General features: G+C 58.2%; 1 protein-coding gene across 1 annotated transcript in view; it reads right to left on the bottom strand.

Moving 5' to 3' along the window:
* Positions 1-20,877, bottom strand: part of SPTBN5 (spectrin beta, non-erythrocytic 5) — a 46,326-nt gene extending 25,449 nt beyond the window's left edge. Inside the window, 25 exon segments of the mRNA XM_074389931.1 lie at positions 563-679; positions 921-1,121; positions 1,367-1,553; positions 1,912-2,126; positions 2,535-2,699; positions 3,190-3,360; positions 4,036-4,135; positions 4,295-4,434; positions 4,594-4,834; positions 5,805-6,092; positions 6,427-6,666; positions 6,904-7,034; positions 7,330-7,482; positions 8,220-8,420; positions 9,169-9,375; positions 9,488-9,688; positions 9,803-9,956; positions 10,212-10,444; positions 10,564-10,702; positions 12,598-13,229; positions 14,094-14,322; positions 14,832-14,989; positions 17,473-17,589; positions 20,274-20,441; positions 20,662-20,877. Of these exon segments, the coding sequence (XP_074246032.1) occupies positions 563-679; positions 921-1,121; positions 1,367-1,553; positions 1,912-2,126; positions 2,535-2,699; positions 3,190-3,360; positions 4,036-4,135; positions 4,295-4,434; positions 4,594-4,834; positions 5,805-6,092; positions 6,427-6,666; positions 6,904-7,034; positions 7,330-7,482; positions 8,220-8,420; positions 9,169-9,375; positions 9,488-9,688; positions 9,803-9,956; positions 10,212-10,444; positions 10,564-10,702; positions 12,598-13,229; positions 14,094-14,322; positions 14,832-14,989; positions 17,473-17,589; positions 20,274-20,441; positions 20,662-20,877 (5,004 nt within the window).
* Positions 20,878-26,794: the final 5,917 nt, after the last annotated feature.

Raw genomic sequence — 26,794 nt, 5'->3', positions numbered from 1 at the left:
AATCATGCCAAGACAGGAGGACACTTCAGTAACAGCAGGAGCCAGGGCTGCTGTGGAGTCCAGGCTTTGGAGCATGTGTGGTTTTGGGAGTCCGAATTCAAGAGTGATGAAGGGACTTCCAGACCTCCCTCCCTTCAGCCAGGAATGATTGTGGGAGGAGGCCGGCTTCAGAAGGGCATTTGGTTAACTCAAAGGATGATAGGCCAAGCCTGGGAGGGAGACATCTGTCGGAGATGTGGAGCAGGCTGGGCAGGTGACCCTGACAGAGGAGAAAAGTGCCAGGATTGGGTAGAGGAAGCAAGAGGAGGCGGAGAAACCCCAAGGCCACAGAGAGAGGAAAGACTTGCAAGAGGAAGGGGGAAAGGTGTAGACCACAGTGCCTGCGCCGCCGTGGAAGGAGGGCCGCCGTGGGATCTGGGTGGCAGTGGGCATGGGGCTGTCTGTGTCTCCAGGAAGCAGGAGCAGGGCTCTGTGCCTCTGGAGAGGGAGGGTGACAGCCCCCTCCCCGTGGTCCGTCATCACCCAAGCCGCACCGGCGGGGGGGAGGCTCAGGACATGGTACCTTGTGCTTCTTAATGAGCCCAAGGGTGGCTGCCTCGTCTCTGCCATAATCCCGACTGCTGACCAGCGGCCGCTTCTCCTCCACCCAGCCCTCCAGCTCTGATGCATCCAGAAAGTACTGCCAAGAGTGGGGTCAGCTCACCTGGAGGGTCTCAGGCAGGACCCTCCGTCAGCCCTGGGGACATCTTGCCCTGCTCTCCAGCATCCTGCACAAAGGGGCTTCTGTGCCCATAGGGGGCCCATCAGCTCCCGGTGCAGAACCCTCACCACTGACCCACCTCTGAGAGTCCCATTCAGATGGCCCCTCAAGGAGCCCCAACTTCGGCCTCTTCCCCCAACCCCACCTCTCTGCAACCTACCTTCTGGAAAGCGACCGCCTGCTGCAGACACTTGGCCCGCGCCTCACACACCCTCTCCAGCTCTGCCCAGCGGCCTTCCAGCTCCTGGCACTTCTCCATGATGCTAGGGGCTTGAGGGTGCCCCGAGGCTGCCATGCTCCGTCCGGAACTCAGCACCCGCTGCACCTGCTGCTGGTGAGCTCTCACTTCTGCCTGGAGCACCTGCCACAGAGCAGCTTCAGAGGCCGCTGCTCTTCACCAAGCAGAGTTCCAGCAGAGCCGTGGATGTAGCTCCAGGCCCCAATCATGGCAAGACCCCCAGGGTCAAAATAGCTGGGGTGGAGATTTGGAAATTGGGATATCCAGGGCGAAGGGCTTAGAGATTAGGGTGCCTGAGGAGGGGCAGAGGGTTTCTGAGGTCTGGGAAGAGGACATCTGGAGTCCTGTAGGAAGAAGGGGGCTGTTACCTTGTGCTTGCGGAGAAGGCTCTGGACACCATCCAAGCCCTTGGCAGAGTGGGTAGGGCTGCCACGGGGCATGTGCTCGGCCACCCACGAGAGCTCCGTGTTGCTCAGGTGGCAGAACTGGTGCAGCTCCACGGAGGCCTGCAGCTGCAAGCCCTGGATGGCCAGCTGCCCCTGCAGAAACTCCAGCCTGGGAGGAGGAGGAGCACATGGGAGAGGTTGGGAACAGGTGAGGACAAGGCTCCTGGCTCTTTCCTTGGCCCAGCCAGGGACCTGTAAGGACCAAGACCAGGGAACAGAGCAAAGTCCCATCTGACAAGAGCAGGAGGAGGAAGGGTGCCCAGGCTCCACCTTGTGGCCTAGATGACTCGCCTGACCACACTGTGGGGGTCCTGAGGATGCCCAACAGGGTCTCCCACCCTTGCATCCCAGGAATGACTCTACTCCTAAGGGAGGAGGTCTGGACACCACGGTCCTGTAGGTGCCACCTTGCGGAACCTTAAATTTCCCCCCGGGAGTGCGACACACGGATGGGAAGACAGGCTCACCTCCGGAGGTGCTTCTGGGTGTCTTCCAGGATGGCAGGGGAAGTGGCCAGGCTGTGTGCCTGGGAGGCGAGGGCAGTCATCTTGCTGGCCAGGGCCTGGCTCTCGCTCTCCAGCTGGTGGTGCCGTCTCTGCAGCCTCTTGCTGGAGCGCAGGTCCTGCCCCGTTTCTGAGCTCTGCAGGGCCCCTTCCAGCTGCTCAAGCTGCTCCTTTGCATCCTGGGGAGGGGCGCAGGGAGCTGCCTTAGGCTTTCCGTGGACGGCACAGCAGGGGGCCTTCCTGGGCTTTGGGACTGTAGGACTTGTAGCAGGAGATTCACCAGGGACCTATTAGGGACCTCTGTCCCCATCACTGTCAACCCCCCCCCCGGAAGTGCCCAATCTTCCCATTTCCTCATGCTTCTTCCTTCCTGGAAACTCAAGCTGTGCTGACCACATGCTGGGCACAGGAGCGAATCCTGTATTGGCCGACTGCAGGGAAGGCCACGCTCAGCTGGTCCTAGGCCAGAGGCCTCCAGAGGCTGCAGAGCCCGGGTCAGCAGAGCATGCAGACTTCCCCTCCCCTTTCTGTCCAGCCTGGCCCGGCCTCCATCTCTGCCTTGTGCCCTGCGTCTCTCCCCAGCGGACCTGCAGCTGCCTCAGGAGCTGCTCCTGCTGTCCAGCCTGCCGGAGCTCGTCCCCACGCTCGGCCATCTTGCGGTTCAGTGCTTCCCACTTGCTCCTCAGGCCTTGAAGCCTGGTCTGTATGTCCTCCTGGCCACGGGGCCTCCTACTCAACAGCTCTCTCCCAGCCTGGAGTGGAGACAAAGGCCAGGGAGTTTGGCTGAGCTGCTGGTACCACCCATGGCCACAGCAGGCTGGACCTGGGTGGCCGTGGAGGCGAGGGGGTGGCCACAGCCATATTCCATAGGCTGCCTGGATGAAAGCAGTTCATGTAGCCCCAAAACTGCGAATAGGAGGGCTTTGGACTCCTGCACGTGGAGTGGGGTGAGCTGGCATGAGATTCGTGGGTATCAGGGAGAGCTGTGTTCTGTAGAGGTGGCCAGCTCTGAGACTTGCCCCAGAGAGTCGAGGGGGAAGGGATGGATGGCACAGCTTTGGGACTGGTTTGGGTGCCAAGGCAAGGGGATGCCAGCAGTGTCAGGAAGGCTCGGTGAGGGGAGGTCCTAGGTTCACGCTGAGGTTGATTCTTTCTTCAAAGACTTCCATGGAAACAGGTGGTGCAGTAGGGTTGGGAATCGGAACACTAGGAGGCTCTGCACCCTCTGTCCTGTGTCCTCACCTGCTGCAGGGCCTCCACGTGTCTTCTGGTGGCCAGCAGCTCACACTCAGCTGCTTCGTGCCGCTTGAGTGTCCGCAGGATGTTTCGGGGGGCTCCGGAGGGCTCATGTGCCGTCGGCAGCCCCTTCTCCTCCATCCACTGTATCAGCTCTGCCACATCCCGCTTCCACTCCTGCCAAGAACCGGGCGACAGTGATCTCAGAGCATGGGTCTCAGAGCACTGGTCTCAGAGCACAGGGGTAGGGAGAGATCTCAGGGACCCTCCCCCCACCATGGAGAAAAGCAGGACCAGAGCCGGTTCTGGGGTGAAAGAGGGGCGGGGCCTGAGTTTGCTGCTCCCCATGTAGGGCAGGAGGGCTGTGCCTAGAGAGGAGGAATGCCTGTTGGGTCCTTATGACTCCAGCCCACTTCAGACCCACTATGGCTGCACCTCTCCAAGTACGGGGAAGCTCAGGGAGCCGGAGACCCCCAGCCCTGCTCCGCTGTGGGGGCTGAGCAAACATTGGACAGAGCCAGGGCTGGTAGCTGGCACCATGACCTATGCAAGACCCTAAAGAGTGCCCCGAAGCACTCTTCTTTAGGGGAAGGGGCATGGTGGGGGGAGGGGGAGCGTGGGGTTAGTCAGCAGCCTGACATCAGGCCCAGCCCTGCCTCTGAGGGTGGCGTGGCCACAGCCCCAGTTTTCCTCATCAGGAAAAACCTGAGCAGTGCTGCCTGCCTCACGAAAGGCATTGAGAGAATGATTGACAGAGCGTTGGCAAAGCGCTCTGTAGGCCGCACAGAGCTCTGGATGGTCTCAGGCCTTCTTCTCAGGGAGGCTGCAGGTACCCTGGGCCCAGCCCCTTACCTGGAGCTGGAGGGAAGCCAGCAGCTGCCTCTTCCTCTGCTCACTCCTCGCCTGGAGCCTGGTCCACTGCGCCTGGACACTCTGCAGCTGCTCTCTGACCCTGGAGGGCGGGGGTCGTTGGAGGAGGACATGGGAGAGGACTCCCACCCCAGCCCGAGGTGCACTTCCCCCCACCCCCCACCATCCCAATCCAGGGCAGCAGTCTGTGCAGGATGAGAAAAGGGCGTCTGCGGGTGCTGCAGACTGAGGCCAGGCTCACGTGTGTGCAGCTGGGTGCTGGCTCTGGACTAGCTTCTCGCCGTGTGCCCGCAGAGCCTCTGCCCGAGGGCCCAGGCTGCTCAGGAGCTGCCCAGACTCCCGGTGCTGCTGCAGCAGGCTCAGGGTCTCCCTCACGTCCTCCTGGGAGTGCAGAGACCTGAGGTCATGCCTGGGAGGATGGGGGTCAGGACCATCTCACCAACCACCGTCCCAGGGGCCTCCTCCCCACCAGAGCCAAGGGGATGAGCTCCCTCCAGTGACGGGCAGTAACACACTGGCTCCACATTCCTGGCTCCATACCCCAAGGTTGTCCAGGTGCAGCCAGGCCTCATGGTTGGCACAGGTGGCAGTGAAACCATCCACTTCTCTGCCAAACCTCTGCAGCTCCAGCCCCTCCTGCAGCCACTGCTGCCTCTGCTCCCACACAGCCTTCAGCTCCTGGCCCTGCTGCCGGAGGAGCCTCAGAGTGTTGGCCACCTCTTGGCAGTCCGGGGAGTCCAAGGCTGCCATGGGCTGGCCCTGAGCGTCCAGCTGCTGCAGCCTGACCAGGATGACAGGGAGAGGGTCAAACCCAGCAGGCCCCCCTTGTCAGCCTCCTTCTCCTCTCACCTCCAGGGTTCATGCATCCTGGAGCATGAATGGGACACTGAATGTGATGGGCCAGCAGAGTGCTTAGGATGCAGGGGTTCCCAAGCCCCCCACCAGCTCCAGCTGGCCGTCCTCTAAGTGTGGACTGCCAACGACTGATGCCCAGCCGAGAGGACGTGTGGAGGCAGTGCAGCATGACAGAAAAAAGTCAAGCAAGCCGTACAAGCACCCCACCATGGGGCCACTGCAAGCCCCATGGAGCCTTTGCACAACTCAAAAAGGTGCCCCTTTCAGCGGGCGGCAGCTTGCACGACTTGGGAACAGTAACACCCTTGTGTGAACGAGAGCAAGGCTCCACTTCCTTTAAGCCACTGCAGCCCTGAACCAAGTACTGGGGTCTGGCAAGTTGAGGGCCGGATGCACTTCAGTGTCTACTTGACCACCTGTCAAGCACCCTCAGGTGGGGTGCAGCCTGTGGACTGGCCCTTGGTGGCTTTGCCTGCATGCCAGCCCACAGCATCGTCCCTGCAGGAGGAGAGGCACCACTGCACTGAGGAGGTGGGTATCTCACACCTATGGGTGGATCCTGAGCCATTCCACTTAGAGGCCAGTGGGGTCCGTGCTACCCAGGATGGCAGAGGAGACAAGACGCCCTGAATGAGAGCAATGCATCAGGCCCGCCTGGAGGGGCTAAGCAGGTCTGGGCTGGAGACAGCCTCCCAGGCAGCTCGGTGTTCTGGGTCTCTCCTTGAAGCGTACAGTCTGCCCGACCCAGCCCTAGTTATATCCTCCTCCTTGTAAACTTGTCTCAAGCACCATGCCACACGCCAACCAGTCTGGGCCCCTTCCCAGGGAAATCACACTGCTTCCTGCCATATTCTTTCTGGGCCCAGTGCACACTCCCCCTGCCCTCCCGTCCTGACCTCTCCCGCCACAGGTGGATCTCCTCCAGCAGATCTCCATGCTCCCACAGCCGCCGCTGAGCCGAGGCCACGTCCACTGGCTCCTCCTTGCTGCGCAGCTGAGCCTGGATGCTGTCTGCCCATAGACGTAGCCGCAGGCTCTCCTGCAGGAGGCTGTTCCGGGCCTGAGCTTCAGCCTGGCCCTGTGCCTGTCGGGCCACGTGTTCCTGTACCTGCTTCAGCAGCCCCTGCAGCATCTCCACCTGTCCTTGCAGGGGCTGGCTCTCTGCGTGGCCTGACTCCTCGACCCTGGGAGGCGGGCGCCACACAGTCAGTGCGCTGTCCTGGGCCCCTTGCTCCAGGCACATGTCCTTTCCCCCCACCTGCATCCCCCAGGGAAAGTGGGGGTGCCGCTGAATGCCCACCCCACCCTTGACCTGGGGGCAGCAAGAACAGACGGTTCTTCTTATCCCCAGGCCCATTTTCCCATGATTGTCCCCCGACCTTTGCCAGAGCCCTTCTGACAGCACCTCCTACCTGTCCTCTCCCCAGATCCCCATTTCTGTCCCCCTCATTCCATCACCTGCCCACGCCTTCCCACAGTCCTCACTGCCTCCCTGTGCCACCACTGCGCTTGTCGTACTTTATGACCACCCTTTGGAGGAGGTGGACCCTCCTCTCCAGCACCAGGGTCTTCTTCTGGGCCAGCTGCAGGGTGCAGCGGGTGTCCTCTGAGCTCCCGGGCTGCAGGGCCTCCAGCTGGACGAGGACGTCCTGCAGCTGGACCCGTGTGGGGCCACACTCCTGCAGAAAGCTGTGCACTTCCGCACCGCGTGCCAGCTGCATGGCCTTCTCCTGCTTCAGGGCCTCTAGCTGCCCCCATCTAGGCAGAGCGTGCAAGTTTGTCTTTGCCACAGGGACACCTTCCCATCCATCCTGGAGCCTTGGCCAGAGCCTCACACAACAGAAGCTGCCAGACTGGCTGTCTGTCCCTTGCCCCCTCCCTGTGCCTCAGACTTGTCCAGCCTCTCCACCTGGCATGGCAGGAGGCAGGTGAGTCAGGCCCGGGCTGGGCACAATGCCCGCCCCCCCATCACCTACACTCCCGCCTCCTTCTCACCTCTGCCTCAGTTCCTCCTGCTGTCGTTGGATTTTTGTGGCATCCCCAGGATATCTCTGCCTCAGTTGCTCAGCAGAGCTGCTGACCTCAGCCCAGAGGCCCTTTCCCACAGTCAGGGCAGTGAGGAAGTTCTGGGGAAAAGAAGGACCCAGGCCTCTTGGGAGGGGGGGGGGGGCTTTTTCTCTTTCCACACTCCCCTCAGGCCTATGGCAGAGCTCTCTGCTACAGGGATGCCCACACTGCCAATCCCCAGAAGGACAGCCATCCAAGTCCTTAAGGGCCAGGAGGTCCTCAAAGTTCAGGCCAGCTCTCTGTTCCCCACCCCCAGGCAGGACCGTAGAGAAATTGGAGAATTCAGTCACAGCAACAGACCATAGGGAGGCGGGGGCAAGGCAAGGAGCAACTGGCAAGCCCCCCGGGCCGTACCTCATATTTAAGCTGCGCGACCTCCAGGCTGTCGGCCTGGGGCTGCATCCTCTGGAGCAGTGCTGTCTGCTCCTCCAGCCATGACTGGAGCTCCCCACAGGAACTGCAGAAGCCAAACAGGGCCATGGCCTCCTCCAACTGGGCCCTGCGGACCTGGGAGGGGTGGCCCAAGGCTGGGGTGAGGGTTAGGGACCCCAACAGGGCTCTCACAGCAGGTGAAAGGGGTGTTCCTTCCCATCCCAGCCCACCAACAGAGCCCAGGGTCAGGGCCAGAGGGGGATCACCGCCCCACCGCTGGGCCCTACATCCTCTCTCAGGGGCCTTGCTGCTCCACCTGGAGGGAGCTGGCAAGGGTTTAGGGTAGGGTAAAGGGCACTGCCAGTGTGCTCCTGTCTGGTCTTGCCCTGCTCAAACCTCTCGGTGCCAGCCCTGCTCTTAGGTGAAATCCACACGGCTCTCTCTGCCTGCCCCACCCCTACCTGCCGCTCTAGCCTAGTCTGTTCTCTGGCTACGGCTTCCCTCGCCTCTGTGCTGCAGGCACCCGGGTCTTCGCTTCCTCCGCTGGGCCCCATTCCTGCCTTTGCACAGGTCCTGGCCAGCACCCCTGGCTTTACTTGCTTTCTGTTTCTCATTCAAGCCTCAGCTTAAAGGTCCTTCCCTCCAGGGTGCCTTCCCTCCAAGCCTGACCTTCAGCCTGACCTGGGCTACCTTCTCATGGGATCCCATCACACCTGCATCTAATGAGGTGTCTGACATCTTCTCAGCCATGAGAAAAGCTCCTTGGGGGCAGGGAGCGTGTCAGTCATGACTTTCTTCCTTGTGATCACTGCACAGGAGCTGCTGGCACAGGGTAATGGCTTGATGAACATTTCTCAAAAAAGGAGTGTTACCTCTGCCAGGGCCCGAAGACTCTCATAGTCTTGACTCAAGCGGTCCTGTGTCTGGAGTATAGTGTTGGGATCAAAGTCAGGGTCTGGCTCTGCTGGGATGGCCATCTTCCAGGCATCCTCAGGGCCAGGGTGGCAGGAAGCCTCACTCCAGGGCCCTGGGTTTCTCAGGCTTTCTCCTGGAGGGCTCAGGGCAGACTTCACCTGTGTAACAGAGGGCAGCGTGTCTAGAGGGGGCCCCATCAGGCAGCAGGGGCTTTGGCCAGGCCACCCCCGCCTCCCTGCCCTGAGATCTGGAGGGCCTGAGCTGCAGCTCAAAGGGTGTATGAGACGTGGTTTGGGACAGGAAGCTTCCTTGGGGCTGAGGGTCGAGGGGCAAAACGTGAGCACAGGATCAGATGGCTTTGATGTCCGCATCTTGTGCTACATACACAGCTTCTTGAAAGGGGGTTATGAACCAAGCTACCCATGTTTTTAAGAACTTTGGGGGCTCAATGATCTGAGCAACGGGTGTCAGAAGGCAGTCTGGGACAGTGATTAGGCCACCGGAAACCAACAAGGGCTGTCAGGAGAGAAAGCCAAACTGAGTTGAAGGGTCACTACCGGCCTGGGTGAAAGTGAAGGGGACCTTCCTGGAGGAAACTGCTTCATGCTCTGTAACTGCCGGCCATGGGAGCCAGGTCATGCTGTGCTGTATTTGGGTGACCTCAGTTCGCGTGGACAGACAGGATTCCACTACTTCTCGGCTAGGTCGACAGGTGAGATGCAGGGGAGGATTGGGGTGAGGAACACCTACACCCACGGGAAGGCCAAGAATCCCAGGGCATAGACCACAAAGGCCCTCCCATTTTCGTCCTTTGTGTGGCCTAGCCACGGTGGAGCGAGAGAGATCAGGAGCTTAGCGGAGGCTAAGCGGCATTTGGTCTGCGTCCCTTCCCGGTCCCGCCCGCACCGTGAATGACGCCCGGGCCGAGGCCACCCGCGCCTGTTCCTCCAGCCGCTGCAGGTCGGCGGCGAAGGCGAGCAGGACGCGCTCCAGCCGCATGTGGCGCTGCAGCAGGGCCTCGGCGGCCGCCTGGTCCAGGCCACAGGACGCGCTCTCCAGCGAGGATCGCCGCTCGCTCAGCCACGAAGCCGCCTCCGCCGCGTCCGCGAAGTACTGCGGAAAGAGGTCGGGGAGGTGTGTGGATGCCGGGGAGCGGCTGAGCGCAGGCAGGTGCTGGCACCCCCACCCCGCCCCGCTGGGCCCCGGCTCCTCCCCACCCGGCTACCTGCAGGACCAGCAGGGCTGTCTGCAGCCATGCGCCCTGCCCCGCCACCCGGCTCCGGAGCAGCTGCCAAGAGCACTGCACGGCCTCTGCGCGTTCCTCGGGATCCGGCTGCGTCGCAGGCTCGCGGGCGCCGAGGTCGCGTCCCCTCCGCACGAGATCTACGCACACGGCCTGGTGGCGGTGGACCTCAGCTTCCAGGGCCTAGCGGGGGCAGAGCACGGGGCTCAGTGAAGGGAGAATAGGGGAGGAGCCGGGCTGAGAGACAGGGACGGGTGAGGCGCTGGCGACCGGTGGGGGTGCGCGGGGAGCGGCCACCTTATGTTTCTGCAGGGCGCCTGCAATCTGGTGGAGATCCCGGCCCAGGGCCGCATTCCCCACCCGCTGTCTGCACTCCTTCAGCCAGGCTTCCTCCTCCTCACAGTTGCGCAGGAACTCTGCCCGCTGTAGGGTCTGCTCCAGCTGGGCTCGCCTGAGGGACAGTAGGGGCCACCGAAGAACATAGGGAGTGGTGGGGAATGGGCAGTGTGTTCCCCTCCAGGGTCAGACACTCCCCTTAGGCAGGAGTTTTCCTTTTCCTGGGTGACTTAACAGGTGAGACAGAGGCCTTGGAGTAGGGTCAGTGTGGAGAAAACCGCCAGGGCCACAGTACTTTGATCTAGGCAGGAGATAATATGGGTTATAGAAAAGTTCTGGAAAAGGTGGAAGAGTTGGGGCGGGATCTTACCGGGCCTTGGCAAGAGCCACTAGGCTCTGGTGGAGCTGGGCCAGTGTCCTGGCCTTGGCTTGCAGCACCTCCACACTAGTGCCCAGGGAGGAGTCCAGCTCTGCTGCCTGCTGGGCAAGATGGCTCACGTGGGCTCCGTGGGCCGAGACTTGGGCCTCCAGCAGGTCGTGCCTCTGCAGCAGCTCTACCACCTCTGCCAGCTGCTGCCCACAGGTGGTGGACCTGGCCAGCTCCTGGTCAGAGATGAGTGGTCACTGTAGTATTCCCAGGGTGCTGGGTCCCTCCGAGCACCGGCACGGGGATGTCCTCCACCCTGCTGTGTTTCCCAAGGGCCTGCTGGTCCAGTGCCCACCTGCAGCTCCTCCAGCTGTTTGAAGCTAGCCTCCACCTCCTGGAACAGGCTCAGCACAGCCTTCATATCTGCCACCTGCTTCCTCTGTCCCTGTAGATGCTGGAGGAGTCTCTGCCAGCGCAGGGTAACTTCCTCCTGCCTGGAGGACATGAGAATAAGGGAGATCTCCTTTGGGCTGGGGCAGGGAGGCTACTTCAGGATTCCTGGTCTGTGGTGGGGGTTGGCTTCCTGGAGGAGTCTGACCTCTGGCTGGGGCAGGGTCTGTGGACTCTGAGAGCATCCTGGTCGGGGGCGATAGGGGCAGGGTGTCCTACCTTTGGACACAGGCAGAGAAGCCAAAAGGAGGGCCTGGAAGGAGTCGGCCTTTGGGGCACCCGACCTTGCATGCAGTCCCCATCTCAGTTGATAAAAACTCCATCCTTCCAAGTGCCCAGACTAAAATCTTTTTTTTTTTTTTTTTTTTTTTGAAACAGTATCTGCTCTGTTACCCAGGCTGGAGTGCAGTGGTGTGATCTTGGCTCACTGTAACCTCTACCTCCTATGTTTAAGTGATTCTCCTTCCTCAGCCACCTGAGTAGCTGGGATTACAGGCATGGGCTACCATGCCTGCCCAATTTTTGTATTTTTAGTAGAGATGGGGGTTTCACCATGTTGGCTAGGCTGGTTTCGAACTCCTGACCTCAAGTGATCCACCTGCCTCAGTCTCCCAAAGTGCTGGGATTTCAGGTGTGAGTCACCGTGCCTCACCTGAAATCTTGATAACTTACTTTCTCACATGGCATGTCTGATCTGTCTGCAAATTCTACTTGGCACTACTGCAAAATCTATCCAGAACCCCACCACTTATCACCACTGCTGTTTCATCCTGGATTACTGCAATAGCTTTGTCACTGGTCTCTCTGCTTCTGCCTTTGCCCCTTGGATCTATTCCCAACATGACATCCAGGTGAGTGAGCATCACAAAATCAAAGTCAGATTGTATTACTTCTCTGTTCCAGTCCTCCGCTGATTTCCCATTTCTCTGAGCAAAAGCCAAATCTTTACTGTACCCTGCAGGGCCTGGCTTGACCTCCATGCCAACTCCTCACCCCTGTACCCCCCAACCTCAGCTCCTGCCGCTTGTTCACTTTGACCAGCACTGGCCTCTGGGTTGTTTTCAAACCTGCCAGGCATGCGGCTCACCTAAAAGGATACTGCATTTGCCGTTTCCTCTGCCTAGAATACGCTGTTTCCCATGTCTGCACGGCCAGCTCCGTGCTCCTTTCTGGTCTTTATGTAGACGTCAACTTCCCAGTGAATCCCCTCTAGCCACTTGACCTTAGCACCTCGTATCCTCCTCTCCTCCTTTATTACTATTATTGAGACGGAGTCTCACTCTGTTGCCAGGCTAGGGTGCAGTGGCACCATCTCGGCTCACTTAGCCTCCGCCTCCTGGGTTCAAGCGATTTTCCTGCCTCAGCCTCCCAAGTAGCTGGTACTACAGGCATGTGCCACTATGCCTGGCTAATCTGTGTATTTTTTAGTAGAAACGGGGTTTTACCATGTTGGCCAGGCTAGTCTTGAACTCCTGATCTCAGGTGATCCGCCTGCCTCAGCCTCCCAGCATACTGGCATTACAGGTGTGAGCCACTGTGCCCAGCCTCTCCTTTATTATTTTTTTAAATTACCACATGCTATGCATTTTTCTTGTCTTTTTCTTAGTAGTGTGTAAGCTCATGAGGGAAGAAATTTGTTTGTCTTCTTCTCTGCTAAATCTCTAGCACCCAGCACAGTGTGTGGGACATAGTAGACACTCAAATTCTTACTTAGTGAATGAATCAGACGCTACCTAGAAAGTGCTTTACCAATAAGGATGAATTACTGATGGTGGACTTGCAAGCATCGCTGGGAGACAGGTCTTTGTAGGGGGAGGCCTGAACCCATAAATCATTCTTCTCCTCTGTGGCAAAGAATGGGCTCGTGACATGGAAGGATGAGGGTGTGGTAGGAGAGCCTCAGCTGGTTATGAGGAGAGTTCATGTGCTTGGGGCTCACCTGCGGGCCACATCTGCCCAGCTGTGGTACTGCTCCTGCTGGAGGACGTCTGCAATCTCAGCCAGGGCCTGGAAGCGCCCCTCCTGGGGCAGGATGCCAGCCTCCAGCATGCCCAGCCTCTGGACAGCTGCCTCCACTGCAGCCAGGCTGGCTGGCGGGGCTCCGGCCTGGTCCAGCACCTGCTCTGCATCCTTAAGGAAACTCTCCCGGAGGGCTGCTTTCTGCTGGAAGTGCCGGGCCAGGGTTTCTAGCCGTTCCAGCTGCAGTAGCCTGTGCTGTAGGGCCTGGCTCCGTGCAGCCTCTGCCCACTCCAACCCTGCCCAGCACTGAGACAGCTCTACAAGGTCCAGGCCCTCATGAGGCAGGAAGGGCCTACGGTTCTGGGCTTGGAGTGCTGTCTGCAGCCGGAAGAACAGCGCCTCTGCGGCCCCTCGCTGCTGCAGCCGAGGTGGTTTCTCCTGGGTGCGGAAGGAGACGAATGCCGCCAGTAGCTGCCGCATGGCGGGCAGTGAGTTTGGGAAATCCCGCTCTTCCAGCTGCGCTTGCTTCTCTGCAATCCAGCGTAGCAGGTCGGCCACCAGCTGCTCGTACTGGGTCTGCAGTATCTCTGTCTCCTGGAGCTGAAGCAGGATCTGGTGGAGGGCATAGGAAGGGGTCTGGGTGCTTCTTGGGGCAGGCCCTGGAATGGGCACTGAGGGCCAGCCTGAGTTCCCCAGATGGGCTGTAGCTACTTCTCTGGGCCAAAGCAGCTTTGAAGCGCTGGTCCCCCACCCCAGAGACCTGGGGTTGCTTGCGTTGCACAGTCAGACCCAGGAACTTGGGGCCCCTTTCCACGACTGTGGGTGAGGCTACCCTGCCTTCCTCCTCTTGTTTTACCCATTTGGCCTCACTGGTGGGGGTGAGGGGGTGAGGCCCTTCAGGCTGCTGTTCTTCTTCTAGGCCTCCTTTCCATTCCCTGAGCACACACCCCCCACCCCCGCCCGCCATAAAGCAGCACAGATCCCTTGGCCTGCGTCATCCCCACCCATACCCCAACTGAGATACCCACCCTGAGAAGAGCACTTCCAGGCCTCAGCCTCCGCCATCGTGTCCACAGAGTAAGAAAGCCCCCCAAAAACATGAACTCTGTGTAGCCCCTGCCGGCAGAGCCTCTTCTGTGCCTGTCCTTGCAGAATCCTGGCTCTCTAAGCCTTTTAATCCCATTAGAAGCTTAAAAGCCTGAGAGTTGGGGAGAAGGGGAGGCCCAGGAGGGGCCATTCCTCCACTGGCTTCTCTTGTATGCCAGGCACTGTGCTGGGCACATTAGCAGTGCTCCCTGGAGCACTCCCATGGCCTTCTGTTATCCAGGCATCCGCATCTCCATGTGACAGAGGGTGCACAGTGAAGTTGGGTGACTTGGCCAAGGCCACACAGCTAGTAGGTGGCAGGGCAGGCTTCACACTTAGGCCTGTCTGTCTCTGGAGCCCTTGCTCACCCACCCCTCCTTTCTCCCCCACCTTAGCGAGTCTCCTCTGGACAGTCTGCCCCTGATGCAGGCGAGAGCAGTAGTGGTAGTAGAGGGAGATGTATGTCATAATGGAGCGCTCATCTGGCTGTGCGGCCGCCACGTCCTCTGGGTCCAGCAGCTGAGCGATGCCCAGCTCCCGCTCAGCCACCAGGAAAGCAAAGGCGAGGTTGTGCAGCGGGCGGTCTGGACGCAGGGAACCGTAGTCCAAAAGGTCTGGCCTGGACAGAGAGCGGGAAGGGCGCTCACCAGCAGGAACTGAGTGCTTCCCTTCAGGGAGATTCTTAAATGCACTCATGCTGCTACTGGCCATTCACACCGTCTTGTGAATTTGTTTTTCCCACAGTGAACTGAGGCCCTGCTGAAGGAGTAGGACCCTGATAGAGAAAGTGGAGGGTTCATTGGGCACAGGGACCAGGCCGGGGGAGGGAGCTGGGGGAACCTCCAAAGGGCGGGTGCTGCCAGAGTGAAGAGCATGAATAGAATTGAGGGGCACAGAAAGTGGAGAAGGCTGGGGTCAAAGGCAAACTTGGCCAAACTCATGGCATTGTCTAGGGAAGGGAAAGGGACTGACAGAGAGCAGGGACTCAGACATTGACCCTCTCTCCATCTGTGTCCACTTTCCCTCCTCCTTCAAGCTCAAAGATGTGGGAGAACGGGCAGACTGAGGACCAACCCGGGAGCCATGGGCTCAGTGGGCAGAGGCTTCCTGACGAGGGCGGGGTCACACCTGTGGGCATGGATGAGGGCATTGAAGCCCAGCCCATCGCTCCAGCTTCGGGAGAAATCAGTAATGTTCACGTTGGTGTAGCTGGCCGTCTTCCGCTGGCACCAGACCAGCAGGGCTTCCCTGGTAGACAGCAGGGCTGCGCTGGCCCCAAACTCCTCCTGGTGGGACAGGGCAGCGGGGTGACCGTGCAGGGACGGGGCGGGGTGGCAGAGAGACTGCACGCTGTGGAAGAGGCAGGCTGGCCACTGTGGACCCTGCTCCTCCCCGGCCCGGGGCTGGTGTGACTCCCCTCTCTTCAGAGCATCTGATTTTACCCAATTTCATCCACAGTGGGCAGGGATTGGGGGTGAAAGCGACTGGCCTTCCAAAGAAGCAAAGCAAAGGAAAGCTGTCACTGCGAAGCCTCTGGCTTTGCGTCACCACAGGTGAGCACACAGCAATGCCTCCCGTTTCTGAGCCTTTCTGACAGGCCAGGCTCTGTGCTAACTGACCTCAGGCTTGTGGGATCGAGGCTGGGCTTCATGAGACTGGGTCCTGTCACTGCAGGCTTTCTGCGGGCCAGGCCCTAGGCCCAGGCACTATGGCCCTCAGCCCTCCCCACCCTGTGAAGTCGGCACTGCAGCAAACCAGGTGCCGCAAGGGAGGTTTGGAGACTGCCCAGGGGCCTCCAGACGGCAAGAGGAGGGGCTCGCACTCAGGAGCATCTGACAGCACCCACCTGCCAGCTATGCTCAGGGCCTCACAGGGTGCCGCAGGCTGCTCTCGGCCCCTCCCCTTCCCGCTATATGTCCCACATGCTGCCACTCTCGGCTTCCACCTGCCTCTCCCCATCTCTCTCCCTCCCACTTCCCCTTCTCGGCCTCCTTTCCCTCATCTCTTTCCCCCAGTGCCAGTCCTTCCCTCACTGGTACTGTCTCTGAATCTGTTCCCTCCCTCGCCCCCTCACACCCCCATCTCTCCTTTTTCCTCTCATTTCCTCCCCCTCCCCTGATTGTCTCCTGTGCACTCCCCTTCCTCACCACTTCCTGGGTTTTGTTTGTTTTTGTTTGGTTTTGAGATGGAGGATTGCTCTGTCACCCAGGCTGGAGTGCGGTGGCACGATCTTTGCTCACTGCAACCTCTGCCTCCTAGGTTCAAGCAATTCTCCTGCCTCAGCCTCCCAAGAAACTGGGATTCCAGGCGTGTGCCGTTCCCTGGATACTTTTTTGTATTTTGGTAGAGTTGGAGTTTCACCATGTTGGCCAAGCTGTTCTCAGACTACTGACCTTGAGTGATTCACCTGCCTTGGCCTCCCAAAGTGCTGGGATGAAAGGCGTGCGCCCCCAGGCCTGGCCTCTTCCTGTTATAAACTCAAAACATCGAGGCCCAGCAGGCTGCACTTCCCCTGGCCTCTGGGCCCCAGAGCTTGGGTAGGAAGGATGTGTGGGCACCAGGCAGGGACGAGGGGGCCCTGGAGCTGGGCTCTGCCCCAAAGAGCTCAGGCCCCAGTACCCTGCATGGTGGGGCCAGGCTGCACATGGAACTGGGAACGAAGCTGGGATGGCTTGTGAGGTAGCAGGGCTAGCCTGAGCCCAAACATGTCTGAGTCAGCAGGGAGCAGGGCCGGAGGGGGCTGCAGACAGGCAGAGGCGGTGCTGGTCAGGGGAGAATGTGCCCTGCTGCTCCCAAAGGCCTGGGCTGCAGGGGGCACCCGGAACTGGCCCAGGGGCCTGGGGAGGTGAGTTAGTTTCCTGAAAGGGCTTGGGGTCAGTTAGAAATTCATCTACCCCTTCAGCCTTCAAATAGACGCTCAGCCCTGGGAGTGCAGACACACAAGACCCCTGCTCTCCTGGGGCTCAGGCCCTGTGTTTTGAGGCCATCCTGGACTTGTGCCAGATCTGTGGCTTCTTTTCACAGGAGTTTCATTCTCCAGGTTGGCTTTCCTTACCTATTAGAATTGAGTTTTAGGTAGTGTTTTGGAAATCATGAAACTATGAAAAAGAATAAGCATAAGGGCTTTTTTTTTTTTTTCCTTGAGACCGGGTCTCACTCTGTAACCCATGCTGGAGTGCAGTGGTGTGATTACAGCTCACCACACCCTGGGCTGAGGATATCCTCCCACCTCGGCCTCCCGAGAGTATGTCCCACAAACACTATACAGTCTTTCTGACCCAGTGTTGTGGGAAAGAGGCAGAATGGAAGAAGCTGGGGACCCTGAAGGGAATACTGTGTGCTCTGCAGGGTGCCAGGGTCTTTGTGAACCCCCAGAGCTGGGCATCCCTCCATACCTTTCATTTACCCCAGCAGTACATTGTGGTGTGGTGGAAGTGACAGAGCCTCAGGGCCAAGTTGGGGAGCAGCACACAGGGGTGAAAGTGGGTGCCGGACAGTGACCCCGAACCCTCCCTAGTGAATCATTTGCCCAGGCCCGGTTTGAAGCCTGTGGCTCTGGCCCTCACTTTAGCATATTTCAATGTTACAATATTTCTGGCATCCTGGGTTCTTTGCTCACGGTTAAAGAGTAAATATTGACTTTGTGGTTTCCAAGATCTCCTATGGGGATCGTAAACGTTTCGTGCAACGACTTGGTCCCCAGGGGTCTGAGGTGAGGCCAGGGCTGGGCTGGGTCGCTGGGTGCTGGGGGATGGGGACTGAGCCATACCCTGTCCAAGGAGATGTGAGAGATCTGGAAACGCAGAATGATGACCCAGATGAGTCCCAGGATGAGTGTCTGGTCTCCGTCCACGATGTTCTCTGGCCCGATGAGTGGTATTGGCACCTGTGGGCACATTGGCTGGGCTAAGCCATGAAGCCTGTGTCCAGAGAGGACTCAGTCAGCAATGTCTGGGGGCTGGCTGTGGGATGGGGGGGTCCCGGAATCTATTCTCCCCAGCCGGGAGGTCCCCCAGGGAGAAGCAGGCAGGGGATACGTCCAGGAAAGCAAAGGCTTCCTGCCGGCTTGGAGCCATGGCCCACCTGGACGAAGCCCCAACCTGGTGAACTGGGCTGGGCCCCTGGAACAGGACTCCCTGTGTGTGGGCTACAGGGAGACCCTGGCCAAGGTCAGTGGTTCAGCTACAGGGTCTGGGAATGGGGGGTCCTAACAGTCAATGTGCGAGTACAACAGACAATAGCAACTGTCTACCTCCATCTCCCAGGGTGACCTGGCCTTCAGGGGGTGGCTGGGTCCCTGGCTTCACATTCATGTCTCAGCCCTCTTCATCTGTTCTGGCTCCAGTAGGGCCAGCTATATACCCAGATTCCCAAGCTCCACCCAGCCAGACCCACTTGGACCAGAGTCCAGGATTTGCACTTGAACGATACCTCAGTGGCTCGTAAGTGTACTAAAGTTGAGACTCCTCTGCCCTGCATCTTGCCGCTTGGACAGGGAGGGTGGGTGAGTCAAGGGGAGAAGCCCCACAGGGTCTGGCCCCCAGACCCCTCTGGCTCCATCTTCCACCCTGTGGAATCACACAGCTCCAAGGCCCATCGGATTCTTGTAGTTCCGTGAGATTGTAAGCACAGGACTTCAGGCCTTTGCACAGCCATCCCTGCTGTCTGAAAGGATTCCCAGATATCTGCATGGCTATTCACCTCTCTGCCTTTAAGCCTTCACTCAGATGTTGCCTAGCCTGACTACTCTATTTAACATAGACACTTAAGGACTGTTTCTCCCACCCAAATACACACTCTCTATTCCCTTGGCCTGCTCAATTGAGGATCTTGGCTTTGTTTTCTGATGTGTCCTGGGAGAGTGGCACACAGCAGGGACTCAATCAGCAAGTACTAAATGGAGAAAGAAAAGACCCGGAGGGCAGCTGGCTTCAGCTGGCCACTGCTAGCCCTGTGGGAGGGGCTGCCTCTCTTGGTGTTCCCCTTAGTAAGCTTTGATATATCCGGCTGGTCTCTAAAGGATCCTGCTCTTTGGTGCTCCTGGGGTGGATTCCACGTGGCATGTCAATCACATCGGCTTAGAGTTGGAGCCTCTGGTGAGTGGGCTGTTTGTCTGCCCCTCCCAGCTCGAGAGCCCATCCTCCTGACTTCCTGCTTAGTGATGTCAGGCTGGTGGCTTGAAGTCACCATGACGGGGTATTAACACTATAGCATCAGCGAATACTGCACACTGGAGCTTTTACGTCCCCCAGAGAATCATTTGTTAAACATTTAGCAGCAGACCGCAGATCTGGGTTCAAAGAATCTGTCTCCCATTGAAGCCAGGTGCCTTGATGGCGTGGTCTGTGCTTTGCTGATTGTAGCCTGCATAAAATACCCAGGGCACCATAGCATCTCCAGAGCGAATGCATCCCTTATTCTGCCATATATTCCCTGTGTGTTTGGGGCAACTCCCTTGTCCTTCTACACCACAGTTGCCTCCCATGTGTATGGAGACAAGGATGTCTCCCTCACAGGTATCAGTGACATGCTGTATATTAAAGCTTGGGGAGAGCTACACGCCTCTGACAAAGGCTGTGGGGCTCACACTGCTCCCAAGTTCCTGGGCGGGGGAGACGACTGGCTCACAGGATCATTGTTCCTGGATCAACTAGGGCCCAGGATTCTGCAGCTGGCACTGTTCTGTTCTTACACCTGCTCAGGACCGTGGCTCCCCTTCCCTTTGTGGGGTTTCTTCCCTCCCTGGCTTTCCTCCCACACGCCAGTACCCCAGGAGGCTGGATATAAGCTCCACTCCAGGACAGTGATGGGCACGCACATTCAGGCTCTGTCCAGCCAGGCCCAACTCAGTGACTTCAGAGCCTCCAGGGACAGCCACCTCCAGGAGTCCTTGGTGTTCCCAGTTCCCAACCTAAATGATCTCTTTGCCTCCCCCCACCCCTGCACAGGCCCCTCGCCCTGGCCAGGAGGGTCCCTCTGTCCCTGGAGCTCCGGCCTCCTTTTAGCGACTATCTCCTTGGCCCTTTCCTTTCCTTCAGGTAACTCTGGCCGCCCCCATTTGCCGAGGCCTCCTCCCTGCTTCTCCAAGACAGGCCCTACACCTCTCCCCACTTCCGGCCTAGTGTCCGGGTCTCCTGTCTTTGCTTCCCACTGAATGCCAGCCCCCATGGCCCCACATCTGGGCTCTGCTGGCCGGTTAGCCATCAATCTTGCCTGGCAAATAATTTGGGGCCTCTGTTTTCTCATCTGTGAAATGAGAAGCTTAAGAGAACACTAAGATTCTTTCAGCCTAGAATCCTGCAAGTCTCTCTGATGACAGACAATGACATTTTCCATCCCAGTAGGGACATGGATTGCGCCTGCCTCGGCCAGCTGGGTGCTCTCAGTCAGGGGTGCTGTGCGAGGAGGGCATGGCTTCTGCTCCTCTGTGTCCCGGCCGCTCCTCCGGTACTCAGGCCCCAGCTCCTCTGCTCTGCCCTGTGGCCTGGCCCAGAAAAGGTGACCCAGTAGTCCAGCCTGTCCCAGCTGCCTGCCGCGGCACCATCCCAAACCCCTTTCCCTGGGGCCCACCTTGGCCCTGAGGAAGGCCAGAGCTCGGCTGCTGTTTTCCAGGAAGTGCACACGCATGCGGCCCCGGCTGGGGGGTGGCAGGGCTTCCCCGGAGATGAGCTCCAGCAGCCGCAGCAGGTGGGTTCCGTCGGCCAGCTCTGTGTACAGGTTCCGGATCTTGATGCCCACCTGGGGAGGGGATGGGGGAAGGTATGGGGTCAGCCCAGACTCACCTGTCCTCCCATCCTGGGACCCGAGAGGTGTGACTCAGAGCAGCTGCCTTGGAAGAAGGAGCTCTGGCCTCAGCTCAGCCTCAGGCAGGTGACCCCACAGCTCACCCGCAAGGCGTACTGGCCAGAGCTGGGGGCACAGCACAGGTGGGCTGTGGGGCACAGCTGGCTACACTCGCCTGGCCACACTGGAAGACGTTGTTGATCCACTTGGTGAAAGTCTTCTCCTGCATCTGCATGTGCCGGGCCTGCAGCTTGCGAACGTGGCCCATTTCGTACTGAGAGTCCACAGTGGCAGCTGGACTGGGCGGAGCCTGGAGCTCTGTGCTGGGCCTCCAGCTGCGGCGCCCTGCAGCCCCGAGGAGCTCCCGGGGACTGTGGGGCTGACCAGCCATCAGGCCTGCAGGCCTTTGGGGACGAGGAGCTGTTGGATGCCTCCTTAAAGCCAGAGGGCATGCAGGTTAGGGGATGGGTGAATGGAGATGGCCCCTCTGCCAGGGGCCTGGGGTCCTGCCTTGCCAGCCTGTCCTTACATTTCATGGGGGTTGCAGCTTGGAGTCCAGCCAGGTAAGCTCCAGTGCTCCTGGTTGTCCCGATTCCTATTCTCAGAGCCCCTGCTGCCAGGCCCCTCCTCCACAGTGACTGGGGCAGGTGGAAGGAAGACAGGAAACTGCTTACCTTGGTGATGCCTGGGTCCCGTGGAGGCGGCCCTGCTGGACAGATGGAGAAGACAGATAGCAGGGGCTGTGCATGGAGAGAAAGCGACATCAGGAGAGGCCGAGGCTGGAGCCAGGCTGGCCACAGCCCTCCTCTCCAGCCAGTGTGTGCTGGGGTGACCGCACACAGGCGGCATTGTCCTCCCACCTGCCACAGGGCGTGGCCCAGACTGGGAGGGGGTGGCTCGAGAATGCTCCAGGGCCATTGCTGGAGGAGCTCTTCCTTCATACCCTTCCCTCCCCACAAGCAATATCCCCAGCTCCAGATGGGGGTCCTGGCTCCCAGTACACAGAGGCCCAGTACACAGGGGCCCTGTTACCCTGGGTTGGAGCTCCGTGGGGGCGCTGCAGTCTGTGTAGGAGGCACCAAAGGGCAGAGCCTCTGTGGGAAGCCTGTGGTCGCACTTCCCAGTCAAACTGCCCTCTGCACACCTGCGGGGTCTCTCTCTGAGCACCAGGGCGAGGGGATGAGGGAACGTCCTGGGCCATGGTCCTTTCACTCACCCCCAGGGAACAGCCCATAGACTGAGGGCCTCATGGTCCCTGGGCTTGGCTTTCCAGGCCCTGCCAGAGGCGCAGCCAGCCTAGTCTGGGGCTGAAGGGTAGGCTCCCCGTAGGAAGGGGCAACCTAGAACTGCAAGAGCTGTGGAGTCTCCTCAAAAATTAGAAACACGGTGTTAACCATGGGCTTGGAGGCAGGGGTGCAGAGTGAGCTGGTGGGCGCCTATCCCTTCCTCCCTGAGCAGCCGTGGACTGCATGCCACGGCTCGTTCTAGAGTGAAGGCAGGTACCTAATTCTGGGAGTCTCATCCGCCTCCCTCTAAACTCTGGGTAGCAATGCAGGCTGGGGTGCGTGTTTGTGGATGTGTCTCCCAGCAGCCCTGGAGCCTCTGAAGCAACAGCCCGCTCCTCAGGGAGGCACCCCCGGTAGCCACAGCGCACAGCAGGACAGCAGCTCAGCCGGCCCTTGAGAGCTGGGCCAGGAATGAGTCACACCTGAACTGCCTGGGCACACTGCAGGCAGTCCGCAGTGACGTGGAGGGGTGCCGTGGTCTTGGGTGGAGTGTGGCTCCCTGCGTCTAAGAGACGCTTTCTCACCTGCCAGACTCCTCCTGCACTGACTGGCTTCCAGACACCCTGCGCTCCTTCCATGCTTACAGCAGCAGCCGTGGTGATCCTCCTGTGTGCCTCTCCTTCTGCCCTCCGTGCCCCTGCGGGTCCTCGTCACCGACCCCCTAACTCGGCAGCCTAGGCACCACCACCCTGCACCTTTGTACAGCGCAGCTCTGCTCATGCCTGTGAAGCCTACCACCGCCTGGGAAGGACAAGCCAGACTTGCCAGACTCGCCTCAGCTGGGCCTTTGAAGCCGGCCAGGTCAACTAACCAGGCTCACCTGCCCCTCACTCTGGGCGCTCCCCACGGGCCGCTCTCCATTCCCTGAGCAGCACCTGAGCTTTCCTGGCCCCGAGGCTGGGCTTCAGCTGTTTTCTCAGCTTAGAATATCCCTTGCCACTCTCCATCCACATTCACCTATCCTGCCTGCCCCAGTTAAAATCCTGTTTCTTGTAGGAAGTGCCTCATCCCACCGGCTTACCCCCGGGAGACTGTGCTTATTCCCTCTCCTATTAAGACCCTCAGCCCAGCCGGGCGCGGTGGCTGTAATCCCAGCACTTTGGGAGGCCGAGGCGGGTGGATCACGAGGTCAAGAGATCGAGACCATCCTGGTCAACGTGGTGAAACCCCATCTCTACTAAAAATACAAAAAATTAGCTGGGCATGGTGGCACGTGTCTGTAATCCCAGCTACTCAGGAGGCTGAGGCAGGAGAATTGCCTGAATCCAGGAGGCGGAGGTTGCGGTGAGCCGAGATCACGCCATTGCACTCCAGCCTGGGTAACAAGAGTGAAACTCTGTCTCAAAAACAAACAAACAAACAAACAAAAAAAAGACCCTCAGCCCATGGAGTCGCGTGTGAGGTGGTGCGCTCTGGAGGACAGACTGAACTGCAGGATGCTCTGCACATAGACAACAGTTACTGTCATTTTGAACTTGTTGGAGGGGGCTGCAGACTGCTTTTCTTCCTTTCTAGCTCAGTGGCAGCTAAAGCCACTGCACACCATGCAAGGACTGGCTTTTCTCTGGCCATGACTGATTGCAGCCCCTGGTGACATGAGAACCCTGTTGGTTAGAACAAAGTTTGGATTATTTATGTTGCAAGTAACCAAAATCTCAAGTGAAACTGGTTTAAACTATTTATTTATTTTTAGTTAATTCTTTTTTAGAGACAAATTTATTTATTTATTTTTAGTTAATTTTTTTTAGAGACAAGGTCTTCTTAGGTTGCCCAGGCTGGTCTTGAACTCCAGGCCTCAGCGATTTTTCCACTTCTGCCTCCTGAGTTGCTGGGATTATAGGTGTTAGCCACCATGTCTGGTTTAAACAGTATAAAGGTGGCCCACACAGTGGGGGCGGGGGGGACTAAAAAACTAGTAGGAATATGACTTGAGGTGAGGTTTGATCCAGCAGCTCAAATGTTGTCACCACAGGCCTGGATTCCTTTGGCCTTTCTCAAGGTCTATTTCATTTTCATGCTCCACAGGGTGGCTTCTGCCAGGCTGTGGCAGACTGCGGAAGCAGACTGTGGAAGCAACAGGGTGGGCTTTTCCTTTCCCTTTAAACTCAAGACTGGAAGGTTTGTGTTACGTGATACCATGTGCTGTGTAGAAAACAGGGCCTCGGCTTCTTAGATATTAGAGTTCTAGAGTTAGGGTATTTCCACCCTCTCTCCTATATACACTCTGGGGAAGAGGTTCTTAGAAAATTGGGGTGGCACTAGAAGGGCAATAGTACAGCGAGCAGGCCCCAGGGCGGCCCTTTCTGTGTGAGAGGGAGACAGCTGGCGGTGTGGACACTCACGGAACTTTGTGCTGGTCCTCCCTCCCCTGACCCCAGCAGCTCTGTACACCCATCTCAATGCCATTTATATCGTTGCATCAGTAGCTCATTTCTATATACTGCAAAGTTCAGAGAAGAGAGAGCGTCTCTCCCGAGTTTTAACAGAAGTCTGGGGCTCCCGGCTCTCACAGGCTTCAACAGGGCCACATGGCCACCCCTGAACCAATTTTTGTGACCAGAGGGACGTGGTCTAGCTCATCCAAATCTCACTTACGGTGAGGGTGGGAGGAGGGGTGCTCTGCCAGGAGACGGCAGGTCTGGACACCAAAAAGGAGATGGGTTGGTGGGAAAAGCCAGATGCCTACTGTAGCTGGGTGGGGGGAGCGCACCAGCGAGGTACGGCAAGAGGTGGGAGGGGTGCTGGCCAGGCAGGGGCTCCTCCCTAGCACCACCGGGGAAAGGGCTCCTGTGAAGCGCCCACCTCCACCAGTCCCTCTGGCCCTGGCTTCCACCCACTCTGAGGTGAGGTTTCCATCTGCCCACCTGGTCTCTGCCGCCTACCCTCCTCTGGGCCCACCTGATGGGGCTGCTTTCCTTCTGAAACAGCCGCATTTGGGTTTCTCTCCACAGTAAGAGTTTGGGGTCACAGGCACAGCCTCTTCCCAACTCTTCTCCCCAGTTCAAACTGGATCCAGGGATCCACACTCTGCTCCGAGGCTGGCACGCAGCCCTGGAAATGGAGCCAGTGGAGTGGGAGAGGGCAGCTCCATGTTTACTGATCAGCTTGCTGTCTTTTTGTTTGAAACTTCTAAATAAGATTAGAAAAAGAAACAAAATAGAAGCATTGTGTATTAACTGCATTGGTTAACCAGCACTGACACCAATACACTCTTGTATCAGGCCCAAATTTACCTGGGTAAACTCAGTGGTTATCCGTCCCAAGCATGCTCGCCTGCTACACCATGGAGGAAATAAACAGTGAAACACTTTCCCCATCTTGAAGGCAATTTGCTCGGGCATCCTCCAGGCGGAATGAAGGAGGGTGAGGGTGCAAGGCGGAAGGTCCAGGTCGCACTGTGACTCTTGCAGGTGAACCGCAGCCCTATAGCCCCACATCCAGAGATGCTCTTGCTGCATCCCAGCAGGTGTTCAAGAGAGAACCGGGTCCAGCACTGCAGAAACCAAAGCCAAAAACCAACTAAACAGCCCTCCCTGCGAAGAGCGACCCTGCCCCCAGGCCATCTGAGTTCAGTGAGTTTGGAAAAGCGAAGACAGACGCTGCTGGGCTGGAGTAGGAGGTGGAAGCAGGTTGGCGAGCTGTTGGGCGCCGCCCCTCCCTGGAGCTGGGGAGAGTCCCAAGTCTTAGTGCAATGCTTTTTTACCGATGGGTCTGGAAGACCTCACTGGCAGGCTGACAATTTGGAAGCAGACTGTGGAAGCAACAGGGTGGGCTTTTCCTTTCCCTTTAAACTCAAGACTGGAAGGTTTGTGTTATGTGATACCATGTGCTGTGTAGAAAACAGGGCCTCGGCTTCTTAGATGTTAGAGTTCTAGAGTTTGGATATTTCCACCCTCCCTCCTATACACACTCTGGGGAAGAGGTTCTTTGAAAATTGGGGTGGTACTAGAAGGGCAATAGTACAGCGAGCAGGCCCCAGGGCGGCCCTTTCTGTGTGGGAGGGAGACAGCTGGCGGTGTGGACACTCACGGAACTTTGTGCTGGTCCTGGGAAGACACAAATCCTCACTTGGTCACCATCTCTACTATTTTCTAGTGTTTTCTTTTCCAGTCAACTTTTCATGATGAATGACTTCATGTAAGAGGATATTAAGAAAAGTGGAAGCCGGGCGCGGTGGCTCAAGCCTGTAATCCCAGCACTTTGGGAGGCTGAGGCGGGTAGATCACGAGGTCGAGAGTTCGAGACCATCCTGGTCAACCTGGTGAAACCCCGTCTCTACTAAAAATACAAAAAAATTAGCTGGGCATGGTGGCACATGCCTGTAATCCCAGCTACTCAGGAGGCTGAGGCAGGAGAATTGCCTGATCCCAGGAGGCGGAGGTTGTGGTGAGCCGAGATCGCGCCATTGCACTCCAGCCTGGGTAAAAAGAGCGAAACTCCGTCTCAAAAAAAAAAAAAAAAAAAAAGAAAAGAAAAGTGGGCACACGGGCCGAGCGCAGTGGCTCACGCCTGTAATCCCAGCAGTTTGGGAGGCTGAGGCGGGCAGATGATGAGGTCAGGAGTTCAAGACCAGAGATGGTGAAACCCCATCTCTACTAAAAATACAAAAAATTAGCCAAGTGTGGTGGTGCGCACCTGTAGTCCCAGCTACTCAGGAGGCTGAGGCAGGAGAACCTGGGAGGTGGAGGTTGCAGTGAGTGGAGATCGTGCCACATTGCACTCAAGCCTGGGTGACAGAGCAATACTCCATCTCAAAAAAAAAAAAAACAGAAAAAAGAAAAGTGGGCACATGATTTGATTTCCTTTTTTTTCCCCCCTCTCCAAGAATATTACTAGGTGCCTGGCATCTCTCCCTCCTGAGGGCCTCTCTCCCTCCTGAGAGTGATCACGGTGCCTGCAAGGTTGCCCTCCATGGAGAAATCAGAAACGTCCACCTACTGCCCTCCAAAGAAGCTTTCTGTGTCCACACAAAACTTACATATGTGCATATTGTTTTAAAATGACATACTCATATGACATACA

Source organism: Saimiri boliviensis, chromosome 2, assembly GCF_048565385.1.
Source record: "Saimiri boliviensis isolate mSaiBol1 chromosome 2, mSaiBol1.pri, whole genome shotgun sequence".
NCBI classification, from domain to species: Eukaryota; Metazoa; Chordata; class Mammalia; order Primates; family Cebidae; genus Saimiri; species Saimiri boliviensis.
This window is presented reverse-complemented; position numbering and strand designations above follow the sequence as displayed.